Raw genomic sequence first — 19,321 nt, 5'->3', positions numbered from 1 at the left:
ATGTACAATTTACTTTAAATAATTAAGTATTACTCCCTCTGTCCGAAATTGTTTATCATGGTTTATATTTTTAGAATTAAATTATAAAAATTTTAACTAACATTTTAAGATGTAATTTTTCATAAAAAGAATTACAGTTTATAGTACTTTTCATATAGTTTTAGAATATCTAATTTTTTATTTAAAATATCAAATTAATGTGATATAATTTAACTTTGAAAATTAATTAAATTGACTTTCGAAAAACGTAACATTACAAATAATTTCGGACGGAGAGAGTAATAGACAACAACGAAAACGTCAATACCATCAACCTCAAAATTTCTTAATTATTTTGAAATATAGGAGCAATTTATATTATATCAATGATATATTCAATATCGTTATAAAGTTGGAGTTTTTAAAAAAATAGACTTTCGACCTAATAGACGCTGAACATATACCAGTTGTATAATACAACGTAGAATTGAAGTCATTACACAAAAATATAGAAGAGGTCATTTTATGTAATTTTCAAAACATTAGGGGCTAACGGGGTCCACGACGGCAAAGAAGTAGCCGTTATAAACCCATGTGGCCCTTTGCCGACAACCAAAGTAAAGAAACTTCTCAATTTCACAAACTCTAATTATAAAAAGAGAAAAAATTAATTCCATTATTTAATACGAGTAGTATTTATTTATTTTATTTATTACTTTAGACAATTGAAGAAGAGAGATCGATTCGTTTGTCAAAAAAAAAAAAAAACGTTACCATCATTTCTCTTAACAGTATCTGTGCTGAAAAACACTTTTGCGTTCATCTTCAATCCTATCCCAACACAGTTCATGGACTTGTGTGCAAAAAACTTCAATTTTCTTGCATAGTTTTCATTATTATCCAAAACAGTGCAAGAAAAATATCTACGTTATATATTACTTCTTGATTTGGTGGGTGGTGTTCTGTTGGAAAAAACTAACTTGTCACTTTCTTTTCTTGAATTATTTTCCTATTATGGTGAATACATTTTCTTCTCATTATTATCCAAAATAACTACATTACGTTATTGTGACTTGGTGGGGTTTTGGTTTATTAGGGGTTGGAGTTTAGTTAAAGTAGGAGAAAGGGGAAAAAGTGACAACTGCTGGCTTTTATGGAGCTTTGAAGTTATTGTACTTCTCCGATCGGCTATTATCACTCTGCTGCTCTTTATACTCAGCAGCTCTGTAATTGGAAAGAGATTTATAGTCACAACTCACAATAGTATGATCTTCTTTCTGCAACTGTTTTTTTTAAAAAAAAGTTTTTTTGTGTTTGAAAAGGGTTTTTGTTGATGAATTTGCGGTTTTACTTTTGCTTGATTTCAGTGTCTGAATGTGTATAAGATTTTATGTGTTTCCTAATCTCTGATTTGATTCTGCTAGTTAAGGACCTTTTTTTTTTGCCATTTTAGGTTGCTGATTCGATTGATTTTCTACTTTTCTAATTTGTGTATTTCGAATTTCCATTTTCCCCAGATTCTCTGAGTTAAAAGAAATAGAGATGATCAGTTGTATTTTTTGCGTATTTGTTTTTATCAATTAGGAGTATATGGTAATTTTGATAAGTCAAAGTAATCCAACTGAAACTTGCTTTAAAACAGTAAGTTGGTAAGAAGCAGCTGAATGTAGAAATATAAGTTCATATTATAACAAAAGTGGAAAGGAAGTATTTATCTTTGTCCATAGATGTTGATACTATAAATTGTGTTTGGCAAGGGTTTATAGAAATAGAAGTTCATATTATAACAAAAGTGGAAAGGAAGTATTTATCTTTGTCCATAGATATTGATACTATAAATTATGTTTGGCAAAGGTTTATAGAAATAGAAGTTTATATTATAACAAAAGTGGAAAGGAAGTATCAGTGATTGTGTTTTATAGTGTGAGTGTTTCCCCGTTTGAGAGGTTAAAACTTGCAGCAGCCTATATTTACTTCGATTGTTCTGTCTCGTGGCTTAATTAACCTTCGGAAGGGAGGAGTTGATGGAAGATCCGGAAGTGTATGTTTTCCTTGTCGTTTGCTTGTTATCTAAGCAGGACATTGACCTTCTCTTTACAGGTACTAGATGGCGACACTTGGAGATATAGGCCTTGCAGCAGCAATAAATATTATATCTGCCTTGATCTTTCTTGTGGCATTTGCAATTTTGCGGCTCCAACCATTCAATGACAGAGTTTATTTCCCCAAATGGTATCTTAAGGGGCTGAGACACAGTCCCACCCACTCTGGGGCATTCGTCACCAAATTTGTTAATGTTGATTGGAGAGCATATATAAGGTTTCTGAACTGGATACCAGATGCTCTGAAAATGCCTGAACCTGAGCTTATTGACCATGCAGGGTTGGACTCTGCTGTTTATTTGCGCATATACTTGCTAGGGTATGCTTTCTAATTATTGATATCACTTTTGGAGTGATAAGGCATATTTCTGCGATTGTTAATTGTAACCATGTTTTTAATACCATACTATTTTTCTTTGGTAAACTATGTTGATTAACATGTTGAAAATATCGTATAATTACCTTTTTTATTTTGCTTTGTCAAGTTAACTGGATTCATTTCGGATAAGAATGATTACACTGTGCATCCAATATGAAAATATCAGAATAGACCCTATAAAATGAGCTGATATTTGAAAGATTCCTCATTATTTATCTTTTTATTTTTAAGTGAATGTGACTGTAAACTCAAAAAAAAAAAAACAAAAAAAACGAAGGTAACTGACTGTATTTCTATTTGGGGATCTTTGAGGTCTCATTTAATTGTATCAATAATAGGGGTTGACTTCAAACAGTGACGATAAAATGGAAAACCAAATATCTGCTGTCATAACCAGACCAGGGGACTGCTTTCAGCATGGAGTTTAGAACTTGAAACATCAATACTTTAGCTTGTTGCTTCAATCTCTTGATTCACGTGAAAATCCGAAAAAACCAAACATACTGGATTATCTTATCTTCTTTGTTGGCTGTTTGCTTATACTGTAAAATCAAGATAAATAGGTGGTCATGTTTTTCAGATAGTTTCTTTTTCGACTTCTTATAAGAATGGATGAGGATGATCCTTATAATGGAAGGGGATTTTGGTGTCTTAACTGTCAATTAGTCATCTATCCAATTGAGGTTCAGAAACAGGAAAAAGAATCAGCACGATAGGAATTTCAATGTTGTATACTTTATAGCTCCTTTATTCCTACTAAAGCATATTGCCTTTGTTGCCTTCATTCTATTTAGAGAAACTGGGTGGTCTGTGATGATTACTGCTTCTTGATTTCTGCAGGCTAAAAATCTTTGTTCCCATAACGTTGCTTGCATGGGCTATCCTGGTACCTGTAAATTGGACAAATAGCACTCTGACAAAATCAGACTTTACTTATAGTGACATTGATAAGCTTTCCATTTCAAATGTTCCGCTTGGATCACTCAGGTTTGGAGATTTGTCTTTCATAATTTTGAAGAATTTGATCCAGTAGATTTGCCATTACGAGATTGTTTTTATCAACATTTAAGTCTTCTTTGATGTAGGTCTTACGCCTTGAAAACTTTTGACGTCTTCCTCTTGTTTACTTGTTTATTAATTGTTTTCAGTTTTATCATGATGCTATTTGTAGCCTGCTTTGCTTTTGCATGATCTTGACTAGATCTCTTCTTGGGCCATGAATGAAAATTCTGCAGTTAATGCTTCAAATTTTTTCAAATTTCTTGGCGAGACCATCTAGTAACTTGCAAACAAGATTTGTCTTGGACATGTTTTGAGGATCAGTCATTGAGTGGGTTTGCAGTCCATATTTAGTGTCCCAGTTCTGAGATATGTTAACCAATTTTACGTTCCAGCTTGAAAGTCCATATTTAGCATTCAAGTGAAGTTATCTACTAGGAAAATGGCAATACCTTTTGCTTACCTTAAAACTCCATATTGTAATTCGTATTGACCTGGATTTTTGCAGGTTTTGGACTCATATTATTATGGCTTATGCCTTCTCATTCTGGACCTGCTATGTCTTAAAAACTGAGTATGCAAAAGTTGCAGCCATGAGGTTGCAGTTTGTCGCCTCTGAAGAACGTCGTCCTGACCAATATACAGTACGTATCAACTTACTTTTTGAAATTGAACATCTAAATTCTTCTGTGTTTAACAAATTTAGTTTCTGGAAAATGTATTTAATCACTGAAGCATTTGTTCTCTGCAAATGCATTATGTTTTTTCAAAGTTGATAGACAGATATTGAAGCTGACAAGACATTTCTCCTTAACAGTTCAAACTTAAGAGAGTAGTAAAGTTTCTAAGTTTCTGCTTTCTTGTTTGTGTTTGAAATTTGCAATCTTAATGTTCTCATGGTTTGCGTGATTTGGTGGCTAATCTATGGATAATTATCTGATAATTTCTGGAAGGCAGTGAACAGATGACAACTTCATCTTTTACCTCTGTCAACTTTTTGGTCTCTCTATAGGTGGACTGAAACATTGGTTCCTCTTGAAATCCTTTGCAATACTTTTTTATGCATTTGATTAGTTTGAAGCAATAAATTAGCCTGTAATTTCCCCAAGTAAGTGGTTAATATATTTAGAACTCCTTTGCCCAATACAATAATTTTTTTTTTTTTGTGTGTGTGAGATTGTGATAGCCATAAACAGAATTAGAACTGAAAATTTTAATTTCTTTTTACCTCTTTCTTCCATTTAACATACCCTCAAGCTGCATGTCTGTGTAAACTTCAATTTATCTAATGTGTGGACAGAGATCTTCTGAGCTTTTTGAAAGCAGTTTTCAGAAGACAAAACATTACTTTTACCTTCTTGAATTATGAGGTGGAGTGAAACATGTTGGCGCTTTTTTTACAATTTCATTGATAACAATTACTTTTTTATGTATATTAGCCATTTGATTTAACAGTAGGAAGAAAACTTAATAGCAGAGGGTCATAACTTCCATTGCCCCCCTTGATGGTGTTAATATATGGTTCTGTGGTGCATTTTTGTTCATATCTTAGTCAATTCCTTATTTAGAGAGTAGATGACATCAGGGTAATTTGTTAGAAGGGAGTGTAGAGTAAGTGTATTTTAATGGGGTTTTCACTAAGTCTTACATTGCATATAGAAAATATGTATTTACATTGATTTTACTAGTGTAATTTTGTTTTTCTGGAGGAGCTAATCATAGTAGCATTCTTAGGTTTTGACTCATTAATGCTCCTTCTGAGAACTTAATTTGAGGAACAATATTTACAAGTATCTAGATTTTTGTTTTGAATAAACAATAGACTAGTTTACGTAGAATAAATATACCTCATTTCCTATTGCCATCTGGATTTTTTATGCCTACTATCTTGAACAATGTGACTGCAACTTTTATCTATATTTTTTCTTGTGCTAAAATTTGATTATTACAGGTCCTTGTTAGGAATGTTCCGCCAGATGCTGATGAATCAGTTAGTGAATGTGTGGAGCACTTTTTCCTGGTTAACCATCAAGATCATTATCTCATGCATCAGGTTCGAACTTGCGGGAATACAAGTATCTCATGCTGTTTTACTGATCATATTGTTTTGAGGATGTGATATATTTTTTGTTTCTGAAATTATGCTCCTTGTTGAAGCCCCCCAAACTTTGGGCTAGTGATAACTGATAAGACGCAGTGCGTGATGAATACGTTAGGCGCACGTCACAGTTCGAATCCATATTGTATTTTGCAACCATCTCATTTAAATTCTTAAGTGGTTAGACGGTGTCACACTTTTATCTAGCTTCTAATACTCCCTACCACGTAGATGGATGGGTGTAGTTTAGGTTGGTATATCTTCTCATGGACAAGTATCATTTCCTTAAGGCCAGAAGCCCTTGGCTGGGAACAGAACTGGCTACTCTTTTGGGACGAGACTGTAAATAAGTTTGATAGTCAGTTCCATAGATATGGAGTCTGTCATTGCTTGTTGTGTTTATTTCTTTATGTGTTCTTCATTTTGAGATATAATAAATAAGAAGGAAGCAGTAGTGTTCATTTTGACATATAATCACTAACAGAGAGGGAAAAAAAATTAACTGATTGAGGACACCAATTTGTGCTTCTTTTTTTCCACTTAGAAACTTTCGGTATAGGCTTTCTTGAACCAATCATTTTAGTTCATCATGGGAAGGGGCACTAGTAAACTTCAATATAGAATATTTTTTTTGTGAACTTTTTATAAGCTAATCCCACCAAATAGTATTTTTAATATATATGGCATCCGGGCACACCTTGACTAATTGTATGTGGTACCTGCCTCCTACCATAGGTACCTGGTAACTCTATCAACCGAGACTGCAGTAGGAATCACCTAGTGTGCGCCTAGGATTCTCAACCCACTTCATTGGTAATTAGGCCATACCCATGGGTGCAATCGACCAATTAGGTCGACTCTCAATGTAAAGCAAATAACAAAATTGGAGAATTGTCTTACATTGAGCCCACCCAAATGTCAAAATCTTCATAAGTATTGCTTATTTTATTACTGCAGTAGGAGGAATTAAGGACTCGTGGCTTAGCACAAGGAAAACAACTAGTTCTGCAGGCGAAGAGGTTGGCAAAGACATTAGGAACTAAAGTGGAGTATTTAAAGTAAGTTATGATGCGACAACATAACATGAAAGAGGGCAAAGATCTGAATATAACTTAAAGGTAGGGAATAGAAGTATGAATCATCCAGTATGGATTTTTTGTGAGAAACCTTCTGAAAGTTTTGTTAGTCATCTTAAAAGCCATTATCTATTTTAGTAATTGAAATTTCAACGTACAATTTTTTCTGCAAGTTTGTTCTTTTATCATCTTTATCATCCCTAATGCTTCTTTTCATGGAAGTTATCAGCATTTATTATCCCTTGTAGGATAATTATTCGTCAGTTTGTGCTCTGATAGGATGGTCTTAGATTTTACTATCCTCTGAGAAAAGTTATCTGCATGTTAAATATTTCGGTAGGATGGACTAAAATTTCTTATTATATGCAAATTCTTCATATATGCTTTATTTTTTATGTTGATATGCTATTTCATCTTTATTCACTTAGTTGGATTTTACTATAGGGTGTTTATAATGCCAACAAACTAGCAAAATTGGTGAAGGAGAAGAAGAGTAAGCAAAATTGGCTCGACTATTACCAACTTAAGTACTCTAGGGATCAATCAAAACGGCCTACGATGAAGGTATGGATGTGTCCCTGATCCTACAGATTGTTATTTTTAACTTCTAATATCGTAAAGTATGTTCTGAGGCTCAATTAGTACTTCGTTAACTTAGTTTTGTCTACCTCTAAAGGGGTAAGTTGTTTCAGTGCATTCTTTTTCAAAATTTGCAGACTGGTTTCCTTGGATGCTTTGGAGCAAAAGTCGACGCAATTGAGCATCAGATTGCTGAAATTGAGAGATTGACAAAAGAGGTAAATACCAAACTTTAATCTCCCTAAATAAGTTGAAAAATTTCCAAACGACATGTCCTTCTTAGATCAGAGGCTTAGAGTGTGTGATGGAGAATACTGAATGACTTGCTTTCAGCACCACTGAACATTGATTAACCATTTATCTGACATTGCTGCATTCACAAATGAGTTTATTCTCTTTTTCTTGTCTTTTCCTGTTGTCCCTTTTTTCTGTTTTTGATTGATGCTGTTGGATAGAGTAGAAGATTATAGGAGGGCGGGCATATTTCTTTTCCTTTCTCAAGAGTATTAATATTCTTCTTCTTTTTTTTTTTCTTATCTAGATTTCTATTACTACTTGTGATTCTTTAGGGTCGATATCCTATTTTCTGCTTGTTATTTCTGCTTGTTATTTCTGCTTCTTTTTCATGTCTATCGGAAACACCTGCCTTTTACCTTCTCAAGGTATAGAGATAAGGTCTGCGTACACTCTACCCTCTTCAAACCCCAGCAGTGGAATTACATTGAGTTCGTTCTTGTTGGTTAATGCTGTTGTCTTTCTTTGTTTTGGTTGTATTATTTGCTCTCATTACTGTTCACTTCTCCTTTTGTTTCTATCTTCACTTCTGTATTTCGTTTCGACACTTGATTTTGATATGCTTTACTTGAGACTAAGGTCTATCGGAAACAACCTCTCTACCTATACAAGGTAGGGGTAAGGCTGCATACACACCACCCTCCCCAGACTCCACTTAGCTGGATATGTTGTTGCTGTTATGCTATAAATCAGCTCTAATTCTATTAATGCCTCGGTCTGACTTTACTTGCAGATAGCTGAAGAGAAACAAAGGGTAGAAAAAGACCCAAAGTCTACCATGCCTGCATCATTTGTCTCCTTCAAATCGCGGTGGGGTGCTGCTGTTTGTGCACAAACACAGCAATCCAGAAATCCAACCTTGTGGTTGACAGAATGGGCTCCAGAGCCACGTGATGTATTTTGGGACAACCTGGCAATCCCCTATGTTTCTTTGACAATTAGGAAGCTCATCATTGCTGTTGCCTTCTTTTTTCTGACATTCTTCTTCATGATCCCGATTGCATTTGTCCAAACCCTTGCCAGCCTTGAGGGGATTAGGAAGAAAGCACCATTTCTGAAAGTTATCATTGACGAGTGAGTACCACATTACACACTTGTTGTGAAGTCAGCCTCATCTCTCATTAGTGTTTTGTCATACTCATGATCCTTGATGGTGATATGATACCTTGGTTCATTTATTTCAAGACTCTAGTGACAATAATTCAAAAAACAAAATGTATTTATGGTTTTTGGTGCCATCAGGTCTTTGTTTTTTTGGTGCAATCAGGTCTACTCAGAAGATACTATATCCATCCTAGACAGTTTAGGTTTTGCTCACTTGTATAATATGGTTTCAGTACAACCCATTACTGATTTGTGCTTACTACATACAACCGTTGCCTTCCCAAAAAAAACAAAAAACAGAATCTAGTGGTTTGTGTTTTTACCTTTGTCCATTTATTTTAAGTCTTTTCGTGAGAACAATTTCAAAAACAAAATTTAGTGGTTTGATATTTATGTGTACTTGCTGGAACTTGTTTGACATTGAAGCTAGGACAATTGTGTGAATTGTGCATAATTAGTTTAGCTTTGTATGATTTGTGTCATCTCATTCCTTGAGATACTTGATCGCTTTTACATTATGTCATCACTCACAAAAGAGATGTTTGACAAAAGTGTGCAACCTAGAAATGCTATTTTCTATTTACATAGTGAGATGATCCATGGATTTCTGATTTCTTTGCGATGCTAAATTGACATGACAAGTAATACACAGCAACGAAACACCATCTATATATGCTGAATTTACTCTGCTAGTGGTTCTTCCAAATTCTTTTCTTGCTTTCTCCTCTCCGTTTTGGTCTTTGTGCTGAGGAATGGGCTGTTATCTGAGTTGGTATTTTTGCCAATCATGATCATAGCAGTCATGCACCAGCTTATCTCAAATGTAGGTTTTTTTGGTTACTCTTTTATGCCTAATAATTCTACTAATTTATCTTGCAGACCTTTCATCAAGGCGTTCATCCAAGGTTTTCTACCTGGGATTGCTTTGAAGATCTTTCTCATATTTCTGCCAACTATATTGATGATGATGTCCAAATTTGAGGGCTGGCTAAGCATATCAGCTCTAGAGAGGAAATCTGCGTCTAAATACTACATCTTCACTATCGTGAATGTGTTCCTCGGGAACATAATTGCAGGAGCTGCATTTGAACAACTAAGTACCTTTCTCAATCAGTCGGCAAACCAGTACGTTTTTAACGAAAATATATTACTACATTCACCTCAGCCTTTCTTTAACTTGTGAATCAATGGGGAAATTTTGGGAATGCAGTTAGAGTGTGTTTCTTTATGTTGACATTGTCCACATAGATGTACTCTTTCAGTTCTGCTCTAATAAATTATTCAGAATTGTAAACTGCAACGCCTTTGGACACCCGTATGGAGTTAAACATGACATCACTGAGATATCAGTTTCTGCGAAGCTCAGTCCTCTAGGGACTTGGTGAAATGTTTAATTGAGGGACCAGTTTTCTAGTCCTTGTGAAGTTGGGTGTTACAAGAAAACAGTAGATATGACCAGTGGCGGATTTAGGGGTTCAAATTTCACCTTGAGGTTCCAAGTTCAAGAGGTTGACAACTAGATTTTTGTTTTTTGAACTCCCCAAGTGAAAATCCTATATCCACCATTGGACATGACCTATTAGAAGAAAAGAGAAGGAAACAATTCATATAGGCTAGGCTTCCTTGTTACAGATGGCCTCATCCAGTATGTGAAAATGGTCATGTAGACCATGCATGCTATCATGTATCTATGCTCTTTTACTATCCTAAAACCCATGCTGATTAACGAGATCGTTCCTGTTCACAGTTCCATGCCTGTAATAGTGTTAAACTTCTAGTTCTAGAAGTATGTTACATGGACTTCTGTATGAATGTTGGATACTGGTATTGTGTTTGGCAAATTTGTTCAGTTTCTAGAAGGTTTTCTTTGCACTTGAGAGGATCGTTAAGCTGTCCTATATTTGAAAAACTCAATTGTAGTATATTTAATAATGTCTTGTCTTCTTGAATAAGAGGAAATACATCTTTAGTCAATACTAGTCCCTTTTGGTTCCAGCCAATATATGATTGGTTCTTTATGTGCTGATTCTGCTATTATATTTGTATCGCCAGTGTTATCCTATATTCTTATTAGGTGCATTCTAAGTTTTCCATTCTTTGGCAAGTCTTGCTAGTCCATATCCTTTTACTTGAGGCTCATCTTGCTATAAAACTTTCTATATTTTCTGCAGAATCCCTAAAACGATTGGTGTCGCAGTTCCTATGAAAGCATCCTTCTTCATAACCTACGTAATGGTTGACGGCTGGGCTGGTATTGCTGGAGAGATCCTAAGGCTGAAGCCGCTAATATTTTACCACTTGAAGAACTTTTTCTTGGTTAAGACGGAAAAAGATAGAGAAGAGGCAATGGATCCTGGAAGCGTTGGTTTCAACACAGGGGAACCACAGATACAATTATATTTCTTATTGGGGCTTGTTTATGCTGTGGTCACACCATTTCTGCTTCCGTTCATATTGGTCTTCTTTGGCCTCGCATATGTAGTATATCGTCATCAGGTTCGTCTTCTCTCTTCCTTCTTATGCCTATATCTTTCACTTTGTTTACTCTTTAGGACATGTGGTGCTTTATTGCATCATATTGTTTTCAAATATTATAAACTTGCTGAGTCATCATGCTATCGCGCCCAATTTTTCTCAAAACAGGATTCAACGACGTGATACTCTCTTTAGGATTTTGAGAGCGAAGAAAAGCTATTTAGCGAATTAAAGACACGTTAGAACACCATTCTATACTAAATACAAATAACTTCAATTAAAAGGTTCTGCGAAACCATATTCGGGCAAGGGTTCAATTTTTACCTCGAAAAGGAAGTGTTAAGCATCTTTCGAGGTCCACAAATGTGGTTCCCAGCCGATTTTGCAATTTATGTGGGGGGAATGTGGCAAAATAAGGTCATTGAGAATTTAATACGGGAAATTGTGATAAAAGATGTATAGAAGATTTACTTAAGCCAAGAAAACAAAATAGATTCTTAATTAGTTACACCATTTGTATGAAAGGATAATAAAACATGATACTTGTTGAATAAAATATCTATGTGATAAAATAAGCAAAAATTTGGTTACTTCCTATGTGTCAATTTGTTTGTCTTACTTTCTCCTTTTAGTTTGTTTTAAAAAGAAGGCGTCTTCTCTAGTTTTGACAACTCTTTAATTTTAGTATCTCAGATGGCATGTTTAAGACCACACGATTAGAGGGATGATACACATTTTTATGTTTATGACCACAATATTCAAAGATCTTATTTACTTTCTCAAACTCCGTGACAAGTCAAAATAAGACAAATAAATTGAAACGGATGGCACTTCATTGTACTTGTAACGATTATGGTGTCAGGACAAAGTTGATAGCCTTTGAAGTAGTTATGTAGGCCCTACTTCTACTTAGTTGACATGGTAGGGATAACATCAGCTTTGATATTGGGATCAGACATGGAATCCCATTGGTTCAAGGATATGTTATGTTCATATGAGTGTCGTTTTAATTTTGTTTCTTAGGCCACATGCAACACTTCATTGACTGGGGTATTTGCTAACTGGTAGTATTAATTCTTCCCACATTTAAAATCCAGACAAAGGGAATATGGAGTACTTGTACTGATGGAGATGCACCTAATTAATTCCTAGTAAAATTTGTTTGGTCACCTATTTGCATATGCTAATGCTACTGATATGAAATTGTTGATGTAGATATGGTTGCATGTTACAATTAGCTTTTTCTGACGGATTCTTTTCCTGAGACCTTGCAGATTATAAATGTTTACAATCAGGAGTACGAAAGTGCAGCAGCATTCTGGCCAGATGTTCATGGACGTATAATTTTCGCACTGTGCTTTTCTCAGTTATCTTTACTAGGCTTACTAAGTACAAAACATGCTACTCAGTCAGCACCTTTCCTGATTGCCCTTCCCGTGCTGACCATCTCATTTCACTTGTACTGCAAAGGTCGTTATGAGCCAGCTTTCACCAAATATCCGATACAGGTGTGTGTGGAAGTACATCTTGCAAATTAAGAATTTCCACTGTTACAATAGTTTGAGCTCTTTTTTTTTTGTGTGTGTGAACATTGGCAGTGTCTCCATTTTTTTTTCTTCAAATGTCTACAACTAATGCTATCTTCTTCTCTATTTCAGGAAGCAAGGATGAGAGATACTCTGGAACAAGCAAGGGAACCGAATCTTAATCTGAAGGGCTACCTTCAAAATGCTTATGTGCATCCTGTTTTCAAAGACGACGATGAAGATGAAGATGAAGACTTTATGATGAAACTGGAGACCGATAGCGTTCTTGTCCCCACAAAACGCCAGTCAAGAATGAATACACCAGTTCCCAGCAAAGTCAGCGCTGGCTCATCTCCATCTCTTCCTGATGCAGTTACTCATGAACATTAATCAGCTTAGAATGATAGGTTGGAATATTTCACCTCCTTTGTGCATGAGAGTTAGATCGCGGAGACTCAACCTTAACTAAGTTGTACAGAGAGCCCTTCAACACATCATAGTTGAGCTGGCTGGACCAGTTTACATTTGGGACGGTTGGCGTTGAAAGTACAAAAAATTGTAAAGAGCTCCGGTGGTAGCATTAGAAGTTTTTTACACTTAAGGATGTTCATATTTTTAGCATTTGCTGGTTGTTGACACTGAGGATATAATCTTGTACACGAGCTTTCTAAGGGAATGTATTTATTTTTGTCGATCTGAGTTTAAGAAGAAAGCTAGATTTCTTGTTTGGTCTGTTTTTTAAGATTGAGTATATGTGAAATTATTATAGTATAATTTAAATAAATCTTATAGTGTAATTATAACCGGCGGAGGTTCAATTGAAGTAGAGTAAAGATTCATGTCATAGAACAACAACCAACTCCAGAATGCTACTACGGATTCGAGATGCCTTAGACTTTGATTAACTTGAGAAAGTTTCTGACTATGATTTCTTTTTTTCATTTTCAAAACTTTGAATGTGAAACTTCGATTTATTTGGACCCTAGTATGCTTTCCCAATTATGATTTTTTTTTTTGAGATTTTTGATTAAAAATGAAAAATTAGGTGTTTGATTGATGGATAGGTAAAGGGACCGTTGATAGAAACAAAATTCACTTAAGTCAGTAAGGATAGTTTGGTCATTTCCTCTCCACGGTATAACTATAATTATATTGTTATATTCCCCCCTCCGCCTTTCTGAATTAGAGTTTATGAGAACAAGAATCAACATTTATTGGTGATTGTTCGATATTATTTGTCATAATTTTTAATTTTAGAGTTAAATTATGAAAATTTTGATCAATATTGTAAGATATATTTTTTTATCATACTAATATGTAAAATTTTTTTTGTAATTTATAGTATTTTTCATATAGTTTTAGAATATCTTATTTTTTTGTTTGAAATATCAAATTAATGTAATCTAATTTACCTTTGAAAATTAGTCAAATTGACTTTCGATAAGCACAACATGATAAACAATGAAGGGAGTAATAGATAAAAGTTTGCTTCGGAAAGAGTTTTTTTAAGAGTTTTTTTTTTCTTTTCAACGACGACTTCATCTCTTAGGTTAGGGTTCATAAGAATATGAACCAATATTAGTTTATGGTATAAGAGCAGGTAAAATATTGTTCGAAAATTTAAGAGCTCCAGACACTATCAACCATTGAATAATGATAAAATATATTAAGAGAGTGTTTGGACGGACGTAGAGTTAGTTTGAATCGGCTTAAAAGTCGGTCATATCTATTTTTAAGTCAGTTTTTGACTACTAAAAATGTTTGACAAATATAAAAAATAACTTAAAAATAAGTCAAAAATGACTTAACATATGAAGTGTTTGACAACGTAAAAAATGAGTTCAAATAAGTAAAAACCAAAAGTAGGTCTCTCCCTATTTTTCGACTTAAAAGTCATTTCAGTTTGACTTTTTTTTTTTAAACTTAAAAGCTACTTTTTAAGTCAATCCGAACGGGCTCTTAAAATATTTTCAAATTGACTAACATAAAAAATAACTTAAAATAAGTCAAGATAACTTAAAATAAGTTTGAAAGTGTTTCACGTCAAAAATAACTTTAAAATAAGTCAAAAATCAAAAGTAAATCTCTCTTTACTTTTTTTACTTAAAATTTATTTCATTTTAGTTTTTTATTTTTTATTTAAAAACTACTTTAAATTTAATTATTATTATTTTAGATAATTGTGAATAAAATAAAACAGAAAAATTGTACTATAATAAAAAATAGATAAAAAGTATTAGTATTTCTTTAAAAAGAAGATAACGTGACAAGTACACGACACGTGAACAACGGCCTACGTAGTTACATCATCCGGAAACCTAGTTTTGGCAGTATGTGTTAACTAGGAGAAGATACTATTAGAAATAAAATGGTTCCTCCGTTTAAAAAAGGATGATTTAATTTTACTTAGAATGGAGTATAAGAAAAGAAAGAAGATTTTTTTAATTTTGTGGTTTTAAATTAAAATTATGTCAAATGTACCAAAATGACCTTTAATCTTGTGGTCTTAAACATGTCACGTGGAAAGTTAAAATTAAAAAGTTATCAAAAAAGAAAAGGGATCATTATTTTTTAAACAAACTAAAAAAAATAGAAATATTTTTTTTGAAACAGAGGGAGTATTGAATTAGGTGGAAGTGATTATTGCGGTAGATAAAAAATCAGAGATGAGATTTGAAATAATTCGAGCATGTTAAAAAGAGATTTGTAAACATTATAGTGAGGAGGTGTGAAAGTTTAATGTTAGAGGGCTTAAAGAGAGGTAGAGGTAGATCAAGACGTATTGAGGAAGCTCTGGCCAATCAGAAACCGACAAGCCTTCATTTAGTTAATTAAGGACATGACTCATGATATGATGATATAAAAGTCGATGAATGAATAGTAGGTTATTAATAACTAATTTTTGTCTTGTCTCTCCTATTAGTAGCATTAATATTATTTTTGGTATTTTAATTATTTTACTAGCTTTGTATTTTTTGTTCTTAATTTATTTATTATTATGTGGTGTTTCATATCATTTATGCCTTTATTTTCTTAGCTGCTGTATTCAGGACCGTTCAAAATTAAACCGCTGCTGATAAGTCAATCGTGAAATTAACTTATTAACTTATTTTATTAGGTTATCAGATTATGATTGAAATATTAAAATTTTAAAGAAATGATTTGTTCAATTCGGAAGTATATTACTCTTTATTCGATAAAAGTTATCATACTTATACTTTTACCCTAGGTATATATACATATATAAAAGTACAAATTTTATTATTATTAACCCTAAAACGTAAAGACCCATTTTTAAAATTTTGCCATAAATGTTTCTACAAGCACTATAACAAAAATGATCATCAGCGATAATTAATTCTTAATTGCTGCTAAATATTTATTTTTAGCGGCAATTGACACTCTTTGTATATGTTCCTAAAGCCTTTAGCGACATTGATTTCAATGACACTTAACTAATACGGGTAAAGACTTTATCACTCTTTATTAATATTGATATTTAATGTCGCTAAAAGTTATTTTTGTTATAGTGATGATTCAAGCTTTGCTTGAGTTTTTTCTTACCTTCATTGTTTAAAGAGAAAAGACATAAAGTCACCACTGAAGTTATTACGTATTTTTATAAAGACACCTTAACTTTGAAAGTGTCCTATCACCCCACATAACTTTTTAATAGCTTCGTAAATGGGTCATTTTGACTCATTCCTTCATCTGCGTTGACGCGCGTGATGCTCACTCTTTTCAACCCGTTTCGCCCGACCCGATTCTTTACTAAAGTAGAAAAATCTTTTTGTCTTTGTTATTTTTCAACTTTCCAAATTCTTGATATTTTCTTCTCTCTCTCTCTCTCTCTCTCTCTTTGTCAAGATTCTTGAAGGAACAAGAAATTGAATTTGATATTATCGATCAAAATCTAATCACAAGATTTATGAGGGTGTTCCATCCCAATATGACAAGATTAAGAAGATGGTTATTCTTGATGCTTAAAAGGTATTGAGGCTCCAAGCTGCACAAAAGTAAGAGTAAGAAGAGAGTCAAGCTTCTCTTGGGGAAGCTTTCATCAGAGGTTGGATGGAGCCATTTTTGATAAAATCAAGGAACTCGAGAACAAGAGGAAGAGGAAGGAGAGATCTCAGGTAGCATACGATAGGAGAAAGAAGATTGATAAATCATCTAAATCTCGACCTTTTTCTTTGTTACATTGTCTTTCTGAATGGTGTATTTTCAGTTTAGCATTGTTTCTCCGACTCTTTTATCCTTCATTATTTTCTTTAACGAAATTGAATCTGAAACTTTAAGTGATTAGAAGAAATGTTTTACTGAAAATTAAAAGAGAAAATGAATTCTTATCATATTGCATTTCGGGAAGATGATGAATTCGTCAAAGAGAGTACCAATGTTGATCTTGTTTTGGAAAAAATAAAGAGGATGAGATCATGAAAAGTGGGTTATCAATGGCTCTTTTGAGTTTTATTTTGAGGAAGATGATGTAAATTAATAAAATATTTAATGATAGAGAAATAAAGTGACACGTGGCACTTCTAAACTGGTTAATGACATTTAAAACATTACATCACGCTCCTCATGTGCGTGGTCACAACGCAGAATAGAGAATGGGTCAAAATGGCCCGTTTACAAAGATATTAAAAAGTTTTGTGGGGTGATAGGACACTTCCAAAATTAAGGTGTCTTTATGAAAATACGGGACAACTTCAGTGGTGAGTTTATGTCTTTTCTCTTGTTTAAATTAAAGTTCATAATGATGATATGAGTCCAAGAATTTCATATTTCAAATTACCTATGTTGATGCAGATTGTATAGTATAACCATGGTATATTGTAAGGTGTGCTCATAAAAAAAAAGAAGGTATTTTACTATAGAGATTTTGAAAGAATATTTTCCTCAATCCCATCTCTCTATTTTACTGATCCTTATATACACAAAGATAGCAACAAATAAGGCTACAAAATATACTCCTAACTAATTTACCATAATACAAGATATTTATCATAATACAAGATATTTGCAATATACTTAACACACCCCCACAATAGAAGCGGGAGGTTTGCGGACGCTAAGATTGTCCCGAAATTCTTCAAATAAGACACGTGGAAGACCTTTTGTGAAAATGTCCGCTATTTGATAACGGATGGAACATGTAAAACACAAACCTGTCCACGAGCAACCTTTTCTCGAATAAAGTGGATATCCATTTCAATATGTTTTGTACGCTGATGTTGTACTGGATTACCCGATAAATAAATAGCACTTACATTGTCACAGTATACAAGTGTGGCTTTCTTAATCGGACAATGCAACTCTAAGAGAAGATTACGAATCCAACATGATTCGGAGACGACATTGGCCACCCCACAATATTCGGCCTCGGCACTAGAATAAGATAATGTGGGTTGTCGTTTTGATGACCATGAGACCAAGTTGTCTCCCAAAAACACACAATACTCGGATGTAGACCGTCGGGTGTCTAGGCACCCTCCCCAATCTGCATCAGTGTAAGAGACAAGAGTAGAGAAAGAAGAGGGATAAAAGTGAAGTCCATGATCCAAAGTACCCTTAACATACTGGATTATCCGTTTGAGAGCATTAAAATGATCAATTCGCTAATTATGCATATGGAGACAAATTTGTTGAACAACATAAGATATATCCAGACGGGTAAAAGTGAGATATTGAAAGGCCCCTGAAGACTTCTGTAAAGAGTGGGATCAGCATAAGGAGCACTAGAATTAGCACTAACTTTCGGTTTGGAGTCAACCGGAGTAAGAGTCGGTTTACATTAGGACATGCCGGCTCATTCAATTATTTCTTCAGCATATTTCCGCTGTGAAAGAAACATACCACCCTTATGTCTAGTGACAACAATACCAAGAAAATAATTTAAATGACCCAAATCTTTCATAGCAAATTCAGAACTGAGAAGAGCTATGATAAAACACCGAAGAGCATCAGAAGAAGCAGTAAGAATAATATCATCAACATATAAAAAAAATGTAAGCCATGTCCAAACCCTTGCTGTAGATGAATAGAGAATTGTCACACCGGCTATTAGTGAAACCAATTGACAAAACATAATCAGCAAAACGCTTATACCAAGCCCGTGGAGCTTGCTTAAAGCCATACAAAGACTAACATAACAGACAAACATAATCAGGATGAGTACGATCCCTATACCCAAGGTTTGATGCATATAAACAGTTTCCTGAAGCTCACCGTGAAAAAAAGCATTTTTGACATCCAATTGATGAATTGACCATGCTTTGGACAGAGATAGACTAAGAAAAGTCTGGATTATAGCCGGTTTGACCACCGGACTAAATGTCTCACCACAATCAATTCCAACCTGCTATGTTTTGCCATCACCTACAAGACGTGCTTTATGCCTCTCAAAAACACCATTAGATTTGTTATGAGTAAAAATCCACATAGAGCGAATTACCTTCACATTAGATGGACGAGGCACTAACTCCCACGTCTTATTTTTAATAAGAGCATCATATTCATCACCATGGCCATTTTTCAATTTGGATCACGGAAAGACGCAATAGGATTACGAGGCAAAGATGACCTTGTAATTTCAGAAACAATAGAATATTTTTATTTGGTTGAAATATCTCATTTTGGCTACGGGTCACAACTCTTTGCCGTTGGAGGGGAATTTGAGTGGGTTGTGGTACTAAATTGTTTGATGG

The 19,321-nt window shown here is 34.0% G+C and overlaps 1 protein-coding gene across 3 annotated transcripts; it reads left to right on the top strand.

Annotated features, from left to right (window-relative positions):
- Positions 1–673: 673 nt before the first annotated feature.
- On the top strand, positions 674–13,353 carry LOC107011177 (calcium permeable stress-gated cation channel 1-like). Of its 3 annotated transcripts, XM_015210564.2 has the most exons (13): positions 674–929; positions 1,076–1,242; positions 2,080–2,400; positions 3,301–3,447; positions 3,968–4,103; positions 5,411–5,512; positions 7,078–7,197; positions 7,350–7,430; positions 8,240–8,580; positions 9,490–9,735; positions 10,782–11,106; positions 12,360–12,593; positions 12,744–13,001. In XM_015210564.2, the coding sequence occupies exons 3-13, from the start codon at positions 2,087–2,089 to the stop codon at positions 12,999–13,001; spliced, it is 2,304 nt and encodes a 767-aa protein (XP_015066050.1). In that variant the 5' UTR covers positions 674–929; positions 1,076–1,242; positions 2,080–2,086. The 3 variants fall into 3 exon arrangements, with proteins under 3 accessions (XP_015066050.1, XP_015066052.1, XP_015066053.1); XM_015210566.2 differs by having other exon boundaries at positions 674–1,242; positions 12,744–13,353; XM_015210567.2 differs by lacking the exon at positions 1,076–1,242.
- Positions 13,354–19,321: the final 5,968 nt, after the last annotated feature.

Source organism: Solanum pennellii, chromosome 2, assembly GCF_001406875.1.
Source record: "Solanum pennellii chromosome 2, SPENNV200".
NCBI classification, from domain to species: Eukaryota; Viridiplantae; Streptophyta; class Magnoliopsida; order Solanales; family Solanaceae; genus Solanum; species Solanum pennellii.
The sequence above is the reverse complement of the archived record's forward strand: the minus strand, read 5'-3'. Positions and strand labels throughout refer to the sequence as shown.

Bases quoted from the DNA above. Each gene is read 5' to 3' on its own strand.
- LOC107011177 (XM_015210566.2), top strand. From the start codon at position 2,087: ATGGCGACACTTGGAGATATAGGCCTTGCAGCAGCAATAAATATTATA. The intron at 8,581-9,489 runs GTGAGTACCACA...TTTATCTTGCAG, and splicing joins CTGAAAGTTATCATTGACGA to ACCTTTCATCAAGGCGTTCA. The intron at 12,594-12,743 runs GTGTGTGTGGAA...TCTCTATTTCAG, and splicing joins TCACCAAATATCCGATACAG to GAAGCAAGGATGAGAGATAC.